At 40.8% G+C, this 10,163-nt stretch overlaps 1 protein-coding gene across 1 annotated transcript; it reads left to right on the top strand.

The window, feature by feature from the left end:
- Positions 1–1,122: 1,122 nt before the first annotated feature.
- On the top strand, positions 1,123–5,071 carry lmo2 (LIM domain only 2 (rhombotin-like 1)). Its single transcript, XM_085167482.1, has 3 exons — positions 1,123–1,675; positions 2,391–2,606; positions 3,650–5,071. The coding sequence occupies exons 1-3, from the start codon at positions 1,635–1,637 to the stop codon at positions 3,873–3,875; spliced, it is 483 nt and encodes a 160-aa protein (XP_085023608.1). The 5' UTR covers positions 1,123–1,634; the 3' UTR covers positions 3,876–5,071.
- The last annotated feature ends 5,092 nt before the right edge of the window (positions 5,072–10,163 follow it).

Below are 10,163 nucleotides of genomic sequence, written 5' to 3'. Positions count from 1 at the left end.
CAGCAGCTCTGGTTTGAAAAGGAAAAGCCATGAGGACACCAACTATGTAGAAATATCAATGCATTCATTCCCCAAAGAGGCAGCTTTCACAAGCTCTTTCTTTTGGATTATTTCTAAGCATAGCTTAATCACATCTTCCTCCAGCTTCACGATTTCTCTGAGCTTTGTGTGAAGAATCAGCAAGTACACATATGAGGGTTTTACCCTCGACATAATCGTTAAAACGTCAGATGGAAATATTAACATTAAAGTAATTACTAGTGAGTTAACTGGTGGATGGACTGCTACTTATATAGTACTTCATACAAGCACTTTTTTGTGCTTTTCCCCACTTTTCGAAAGCAACATTGGGTTCAGGATAATCTGGCACGCAAACCGGAGCAGCCAGGGCTCAAACCAATTAGTAGGTGACCTGCTGTACCTCCTAAACTACAGCCACGCCAATTAACCTTAAAATTATTAGTTTAGAAGACATGTGATGCAAAGTTATTGCTCAAAGTGTCTGAAAATACTCTCGTGCATAATCAGTGATCTAAGATTACATTACAGAGAAGTTATGCAACAAAAATAATAAATAAAAAATAAAATGTAAGGGACTTCCCTGGTTGTCTGAAAAGGCCCTGGCAACTATGTTTACAGCTGTGTGTTTATGTAGGACCTCTAAAATGTAAAATCACAATTTAGGAAGTAAAGTAAGTCCTTGGAATTTGCTTCTAAGTATAATATAATAAATCCACTGAATTCAAGTTCACATTACTTAACGCAGTGATAACCATCATCGTCTGAACCCTTACAGAAAGTGACCGTCAAAACCTTTTAGAACTGGCAACACCTGGGGCATAATTATGAGAGAAAACACAAATACTCCTCCCCAAAGAATTAGAGCGTGCCACTCTTTATCTTTCGTCTTATCTGCACTCTGGCGAAGCAAAGCATAATAATCATTAGCCTCAGTCACGACCCACCCCACGCCTGACAGAGCAAGGCCGTGTTAAGCTGTAGCTTTAAGACCGATTTCCCCCCATTGTCAAACAGTCGTGAGCAGGAAGAGGAAAACGAAAGCACAGCCTGACAAGCGAGAGAGAGGGGGTGTGAGGAGGGGAAGGGCGCGCGGGGGTGTGGGAGGGGGGTGTATTTAAAACACGATGCTGCTGCTACTGCACAATAACGGCGCCCGCTGCTTCATGTGGAGTCGCGCGCCTGTGAAAAGGCACGCACGGACACGGAGAGCCACGCAAGTGACCTTCTGATCGCATCAGACGGCGTGTGCATTTTAATAAAAGAGCGGACAGGCAGCAAAGTCCCTGCGGGGTGAGGAGTCACACTTGGAAAAAAAGACGCGAAGTCTCTCCGCGGGTCACTGCCTCAGGAAAGGATGACAGTGTCCTCCATCACGGCTTAGCCGCTTAAAGCGAACACTTTGCGTCTTGCGGCCATTTCGTCTGGACTCAGCTGCCTTCGATTGAACACGTTTGAAAGCCTGACGCGGGCTGCTGCTGGTGCTGGTGGTGCCTCGGAGGGGGAGCAGGTGCAGCGCCCGCACGCAGCTTCGCTTCGCGGGTCCCCACTGAGCTTGCTGGCCGGAGACTTCAAAATCTAATCTGGTGGACCAGGCTGGACATCATCTTTGAAGAATGACATCCACTATAGAGAGGAAGACGCTGGAGGCCAGCGAGTAAGTAGCAATGAATGATGTTTAAATAATGTCATTTCTGATTCAAGTAAAAGTATTCGTGACGCATCAGCACTCACGGGACAGCCACAACTCTCCGGTGAGACAGCTCCAGAGAGCTGGTAGCATAAGGTCTGAAGTATCCTGTCAAAAATGTCAAAGTTTAAGAACAGAGTGATGTGTTAATGTTAATGTGAATAATAACAAATTGAAGGTCTTGCGAGGAAAATGTGGAGCGCTAAGGCACTCCTAGCGTAAATCGACATATTAAAAAAACAAACAATGTTGTGTGTGACATACTTTTTATTAGTTAGCGGTTTAATATCCAATGGCTCCCTCAGGTGGATGGGAATAAAACACATCTGTGCACACAGCTCCAGCTCAGATATACATGTGGTTGTGTAGCACTTATTAGATACGACACGGTGTGAATATTGATGCAGAACACTAACTGTGACTTTGGATCAGGAAATGTTTGGTTTATTTGCATAATAATAGCAAAATATCAACAGGTTACCAACAAGTATGTGTCAGAGCTAGAACAGTTCTTTTCCAGTATTTGATTCATCAGTTAGCAGAACGTTTGAGAGACCTGCATGTTACATTGACTAACTAACCAATCACACAACTGAGGGAAACCTTTGCAGATTAACTGATGAAGGAAACAAAAATTTGATGCAGCCCTAAATCGTTATTGCTTTCTTTTTTTTTTTTCCAGGGAACCGGTGGATGAGGTCCTCCAGATGCCTCCATCTCTGCTGACATGCGGTGGATGTCAGCAGAGCATTGGTGACAGATTCTTCCTGAAGGCCATCGAGCAGTACTGGCACGAGGACTGCCTGAGCTGCGATCTGTGTGGCTGTCGGTTGGGAGAGGTGGGCCGTCGTCTCTACTACAAGCTGGGAAGAAAACTGTGTCGGAGAGATTACCTCAGGTTGGTTCAGTTGGTAGTGATATCATGAATTAATCAATTAGGTCGTGTAAATGAGGTCTGGTCAACATGTTAAAATGTCCTAGCATGGAGCTTAAAGCCATAAGCATCAACATTAAACCAAAGTAGACTGAGGATATTGAATTCTACATGTAATAGAATATATTGATGTTCACCCTTTTAGTTAGTAGATGCACTTTTTGAGATGCACTAGTATGTATATCTTTTATCACACCTTAAAGGCTCATGGAGAAACACTTTGGGCAAGTATAGAAATTTCTAACCTCTTTCCTGCTGTAACGTTTTTATTGAGGAAAGTGCAGACAAGTTGAAATAGATTCAGGAGAAGAAGGCAGGTCTCTGTTAAAGAACTGATAACATTTGATATCATATGTAGCTGTGTGGTGCACAGCCATATCAGGTAAACACATTTACCTAAGATAAGATCAGGAGGAGATACAAACTCAGGCAGACCCACTGGTGTACTCCTAATACATAATGTGCTGTCAAATATGTAGTATCAATCTCAAATATGTAGTATCAATCTCAAATATGTAGTATCAATCAGTGGCAGAACCTGTATGATTGGACCTGGCTTGTGAATGCTCTGTATCACCACTATAAAGGTATGTGTTGCTTTGATGACGATGCATTTCCACTTTATGGTGAAAAATATGGACCGAAAGTAAAGCAGATCAGTACAACCTATCTGTAAAATAAACAAACAAGAAGCAGGTAATGCAATGCTTCAATACTTCTGCACCATTTCCCAGAAATTCAGCTCTGATCCATTTATTATTGCTAATAATTGCTAAAAATCGTGGGTGTTTGTGTGACATTTTCAGCTTCTGAAGATGAGCAGGATAGAAAAAGTCTGTGAAGCACTGGTGGTTTCTAACAGCTCAATCCCTCAGGCTCAGGGGAAAGATCCAGAGTACCTTAATGGAGATACTGTCAGTCTCTCTTACAGCTTCACATCATTAAGAGCGAGTAAATGTTTTCCATCTTCCTCCCAGTAACATGTTGATGTCCTCTCATCCACTCAGGCTTTTTGGCCAGGACGGTCTCTGCGCCTCCTGTGAAAAGAGGATCCGAGCGTTTGAGATGACGATGCGTGTGCGGGACAAGGTTTACCATCTGGAGTGCTTCAAGTGCGCTGCCTGCCAGAAGCACTTCTGCGTGGGTGATCGTTACCTTCTCATCAACTCAGACATTGTGTGCGAGCAGGACATCTTTGAGTGGACCAAGCTCAACAACAATAATATGGTTTAGGAGGATGTCTTCTTCCCCCTTGATTCAAAGGGAATGGACTACTGATAGACATTTTATATTTAAAATGCAGGCTTTATAATGCATTTGAAATCAATATGGAATCATTAAAAAAAGCAAACGAGGGGCTACGTCTCTGCATGTCTCCCTGATGGGGACTAATGAAGACTGCACCAGCAATAACCGAGAGCTTTTTTATTGAAGGCAAAAAATAAATGCTCCAATACTGACAATGTTTAAAAATGCAATATTGGTCATTTGTTGTACGCTGGAACTTTAGAACAAAAACAAGATGAAAAAAATATTTGTCCAGTTTCTTGTAGTCTTTACACTGAGCAGATCAGCAGCTTGTCTTTTATGGATTTGTAATTTCTTAATACTTTCCCAGCGCTAATTATCTTTGAACTTTGTTAAAAGAATGCGTCTCTCTCTAAATCTAAACATACATTAACTTAATGCTTATTCATTGTAACTGTAATATGTTAAAGCAGTGGTTGTCGGGCTTTATTTTGCATGCCTCCAGTAAGAAGCTGAGAAGAGATCACCCACCGTATCACTTCCACCAACATATATTTCTTCATATTTTTATGAAAAATTAACGAAACAAGCATTGAAGCTGAATTTAAATCAAATTCAAGTCATCATTATAGCGCTCCACTTCATTCATCCAACTTAAGTTGATAATTTTCCACATACAACCAAGGTCCACTTCACAGTTTGTGAAACAATCTCTTAAAGTCATTGTTTGCCTGTGGACAAATTTAAAATGCTCGAACGGCCTGCTGCACTGGCTGATTCACTAGAAATTAGGTGGAATGAATGAAGTGGATGTGTGCCAGGTGAATGCCGTGTCTGTACATCTACGATCGTTTCTGAAGGTTTTCAAGAAAATTTGTGAGAATTTATTAGGAAATTACAGACCTGTAATTAAAGCATTACCTGATTTTCATATTATAAATGAAAAACAACATCCACTTATTTAAAGAAAAGAAAAGAAGTTCTGATCAGAATGATTATGTATTACCGGGTTGAACTGGTGGCGCCCTCTAGTGGTCAAGAAACCCATGCAATTCTTGTTTTACTGACTTTTCAGAGGTTTTGCATGCATCTTTTGCAATTTTACCTATTCTCTGGACATCCATTCAAGACTTTTTGTATATTAACCTTGAATTTATTTAATAAATGACAATTCAGAGCAATACTGATCATCTTTGGGTGTCTTCCTGGCAGTCACAAAGAAAAAGTCAAACAGCTTGTGAGATTGTGATGCAGATACAATTTGTAACACGTTATTTACCAGAATAACAGCAAATAATACGTTAATTATGGTCAAGATAATCTCTTTATGCTCCGAACAGGAATGGCAAATCAGAGTTGGAATATATACTGCACATTGGTCACAGCAACAGTAAAACAAACATGCTAGGAACTTATCTAGAATGTAAACACAAGAAGCAGAGAATTGAAGTACCACTTAGTACCACTTTGACCAACAGAGAACATGAAAACCAGCTTCATCTGTGTTGTTTGCATCCTGATAGGTTAAGCGGAGTCATGACTATAACTTCTTAAAAATAAAACGCAAACATTAAACTATAATCACCTTGAGTAATAGATGTTAAGTTAATGTATTTCTTATTATGATCAATATTTTGTACACAACAGCTCAGAAGCTGAAAGCAGAGTGAAGCTGCAATAAATCTGATTAAAAGCTTGTTTTATCAAATTGTTAGAAGGTGTAAATAGAAGGATTTGGCAACTAAGTAAATAGATACCAATTCTTCAACCCAGTTTTTAGCCACAAGAGGTCACTAAATGATTTATAAATTCAAGCTTAAAATAATGACATTTCAGTTTGTTTAGGGGTTTTTTTTGTTGTTGCCAAGGAGAAGGAGAGCTCCCCAATAAGATCAAACTCTTCTGACATGATCGATGAATCCAAGAGACAGAAACAGAAGAATCTTCTAATGAAGTCATGATGTCTGGGGCTGTAATGCTCAATCCTTTCCTTACTCACACTGTCTGTCTTCAAAGCTGGGACACAGTGTTTTTTCTCTCTCCTCACGACTGCCAGCTGACAACTCACTCTGAACTGGCCACAAAGCATGCTCCTCCAGTGCCATCCAACAACGTCCTGCCATCCCCAGTTATCTTTACTGGCACCCGCCAGTAATTGAATCCACGAACCGCTCTGGAATAAAGGCGCCTGACCACACGATATTAGCTGGTGAGGGAGACCGCTTTAGCTGGCATTAAGAAGTAGTTGAAAGATGTGATTGGGAAACAGTCTGCAACAAAGGAGACATAGGAGAGACTAAAAAGGAGAGAGCTGGGTGAAAAAACCATGTCAGAGCACAGAAGCTAGTGGGAATACACTAGATGGGCACACAGAGGGATATAGGCCCTGTGCTCGGTTGGAGGTCTCCAGAATCATCAGTGTGGCATTAGGCAATGCTTCAGGAATGGTGCCATAGTAAAAAAAAAGAAAAGAAATGAATAACAAAGAAAGCCTAAAAATCTATGCGGTGGTCTCACCAATAAATCAATTCCATACTGAACACCCAGCTTGATATGAGTAGCACACAGCAGAGAATACCATCTACCATCATCATTTTTAAAAATAATAAAAACAATGGGATTGTTTCATTCATTTATTCCTGTTTCGCCATCTGACCACAAATGTTTTGGAAGTATAAAACCTTACCACAAATGGTGCGCAGGTGGCAGGTTACTACAAACTAGCCTTAGCATTTAGCTTAGCATAATGGCACACGGGTCAGTAATTTTTTTGAGCCTCTGTTGTTTGTTGGGCCAAGAAATAATATATCATAACACCTGCAGAGTAATAAATTGTCCTTTTAACTCTCTGGCTTCTGTATGATTTTAACAAATGACACGTAACCAGTTAATACACAGAGCCTGGCCTGTGTTTGTGCTTTCCCATGGTTTTAGATTTGATGAACAGATTGGAGAGAAGCCCAACCTTCTCAACTGCACAGAAACTTCTGACAATTTGAGGGAAACTTTAGTGTAGGGATATTTTCCACAGTTCAAACTACTTGAAATACTCTGTGTGTTTTAGCTGAGGCAGCTGTTCCGATAGAGCGGGCAGGAGACAGTGCACACGATGCCTACTCGCTAGCAATGGATGCACTGGAATATTAGCTGTGCTATGCACACACTGGGCCAATCAGACGAACTTTATACCACAGAACTTGTATGTAAAAGATCAGCTAATGTTTAAGCAGGCTATGTGAAGTGTTAGAAAAAATCAGGATTGAAGTGTAAGTGTGAAAATGCCTTAATTCTCTGAAAAAAAGGAAATGTGGCTCCCTTTCTTCATCTCCTAACTCCCTCATAGTCCCAAGCCTAAGAAACAGAAACTTGTATTTCAGGGTAATTAAACAATGTTTGATTTGTATTTTGAACCATTAAACACCAAACAGAACATTAGGGTTAAATGGAGGTGTTGTACTCTTTAAACTGATGGAGCTGATGGATGGTTATAGCCCATCTCACAACATCCACACACACAACACACTGGCCTACAGAAACTCTCTACATTGGCCAAGCGGCCTGTGTTCCATCCGCTGACTCTCCACTGTTGCCCTGCAGGCTGAGCGTTACCAGAGCACTGCATTGACTGGCACTGCAGCCTCAGCAGGACTCAATAAAGCCCTGTGCCTCTTGTGTCATCCCTACCAGCTGTACACAAGGCCGGGAGTGTAGTGGCGTGTTTGTGTGCCGAGGGAGGCCTGTTTCATCTCCAGTGCCCGTGTCACAGCAGTCCCATATGGGTAAACCTAAAAACATCCAGCTGTGAGTGCATGGAAACCAAGGAAACTTTTTGAGAATTAAACCACAGCGGCTTGCAGCTTGTTTCTATCAAACAGCTGGCCCCACAGAAACAACAACCACTAATAGCGCTCACTCTGGTGCAGTGTGCAGCATGAACATTAGATGGCAGTTCTTCTCCAGGTAGATGCTCTGTGTCTTGGGTGGCGCACGACAGGAAGATTAAGGGAAAGCTGGTTTTCATATGGATGCCAGTTCAGGACCACGATTAGAAGTGAATTGGAAGTGACGACCTACACTCAAAGCGCTGTAGACATGAATGAAAGTTCAGCAACACCTCTAAAGGAAGATGTGGTTGGACAATTATCTTCAGCACCACAGCAATTAATCACAGTGCGGCCTGTCAATGTCAAAGCCATCTAAAAAAAAAAATGAGCAAAGTGCTATTGATCATGCCCGCCTTGGGTTTCACTTGCACTCACACTTTATCAGATGAAGCTAATTGGGAACATATTTAGTCTGAGGTCCTGAGAGATGTGTCTGTCAGGAGTCACATTCCTGCTCCGATTCTCTGATAGCCCGTAGCGCCTGCAGTCTGGCTGCAGGACAGGCTGTGGGAGTTAGGGTTTGGGGGGGTTGGGGTTGTAGGGATTTGGTATGGCAGCAAACTTAGACAGGGATAGGTGAGTAATAAGCGTGCATCCTTTAACTCTCTCTGGGCATGTCCTTCTGAACAGATTAAATATGTGCCGAGGATTTATTAGGTAGGGAATATCTGGGCCCCCAGAAAAACTCCATGACTGAGTTCCATCCACATTGACTTTTCTCCCACTTTATATTTTCTTTCTTTTTTATTACACACAACCTCTTTCACTTATTCTCATCTACCTTCCCATGTGTTGTTACCCCACCATGTCTTTTTGAGTCTTTTAATCTTCCCTCTCTTATTGTCCTTTCAGCCAGACATATGTACAGACGTGTGACATGATGGAGTCTGATTATGATGATGTTTACCACTTTAGCCTGGAGGCCTCATGTCAAGAGGAAGGCTGAAGAAGTACAGCGCAGAAGCATTCAAATCCATTTACTCAATAAAATTCAATAAAGCAACAATATAAAAGCCCTGCACTAAAAATGCTTATCACTAAAAGAATGCTGTAATCAGGCAGCATAACAAATTGAACTATTCAGGCTATAACTAGACTACATAACTCCTTAATTCATAAGCTAATTGTTTTTTGGTTTTCTTAGTTTTTCTCATGTCTTAGGTAGCTTCATTTGTCTCCGTATAATTGAGGTAAGGTGGCACAAAATGAAAATAACAGCATATTCAAGTAATAGTACTAAAATACTAGTTGACATTTTTGCTAATAGTCACATAATAAAAAGTGATAAAAAGAAACTCAAAGCTACATGTTAGCTTAGTTAGCTTAGATCTGGCCCTATGTAACCAAAGTTAGAAAAGAAGTGAAATTCAGTATTTTTCAAGGATTAAACAGGACCTGGAGCATCACTGATTCCCTGCTAGTCCCAGCATGAAAACAAAAATATACAGACTGCTACATCCAAAACCAGGCTAGTTGTTAGCCTTCCTTTTCCTATCCATGTTAAGTAAGCTAGCCAGCTGCCAGCTTTAACTGCAGTTCTACCATATAAGCAGTAAAGTAGTACATATCCTTCAATCTTCTCCTTTATCTCATTGTAAATGAGTGAATTAGGAATTTTCCAAGACATCAGGATATCCAGTTTACATGTCCAAACTCCCTGGGAAATCTGAGAAATCTTCTCTGTGATGCATCAACTTCTGGAAATGTTTGGCATACACTTTGCATCTCAAACACAAACAAATTTGTCTGTTTTATTTTTCAAACTAAATTAGTCTGAGCGGCCTAATATATTTTTATTCGTTTGATATAGATATCCTACAGTTTGTCACGGTCCAAATTCTTTTGATCTATCATGCAGGGATAGTAAATCTGTTTTGAACCAATCTACAGGATGTTTTCTTTTTTCAGCATACAAAATTCTTGGGCCATAAGTCACTTTATGCTCTTAAATGATCCCCATATGTTGAGCAGCGTTAGCTTCTGATAACCCTACTGCACAAGCCCTTCATCAAACATGCTGAGGGGAAAAGTGCCGCCCTACTGGGATGGACAAGCAGCAAAAGTGCAGAACAATAATAAATGCAGCTGCATGCTGTGAGCACATAATACAGATTAGAAACTACAATCGTAGGAATTATGTGCTTTATAACTCCAAAACCACCGACTTATGTTTTCATGGATGAATAGTAGAGAAAATGAGCTAACGTGACACATGAAAAGATTCTTGAGGGTTCAGTATGATCATGAGTAACTGTTAAAGGTCAAAGGTGAACTGTGCCTGTGCTGAAAGCAGAGAGCAGGTCAGTATAAAGAGCAAAGCTGTCAGGCAATATGAAAAATTATGCTTATAATTGAGAGTCTTAATAACCTTTGTGATTTATTCTCTTTT

This window comes from Neolamprologus multifasciatus, chromosome 7 (genome assembly GCF_963576455.1).
Source record: "Neolamprologus multifasciatus chromosome 7, fNeoMul1.2, whole genome shotgun sequence".
Taxonomy (NCBI): Eukaryota; Metazoa; Chordata; class Actinopteri; order Cichliformes; family Cichlidae; genus Neolamprologus; species Neolamprologus multifasciatus.
Note: the sequence above shows the minus strand (reverse complement) of the source record. Positions and strands in the feature narration are given on the sequence as shown.

Bases quoted from the DNA above. Each gene is read 5' to 3' on its own strand.
- lmo2 (XM_085167482.1), top strand. From the start codon at position 1,635: ATGACATCCACTATAGAGAGGAAGACGCTGGAGGCCAGCGA. The intron at 1,676-2,390 runs GTAAGTAGCAAT...TTTTTTTTCCAG, and splicing joins AAGACGCTGGAGGCCAGCGA to GGAACCGGTGGATGAGGTCC. The intron at 2,607-3,649 runs GTTGGTTCAGTT...TCATCCACTCAG, and splicing joins TGTCGGAGAGATTACCTCAG to GCTTTTTGGCCAGGACGGTC.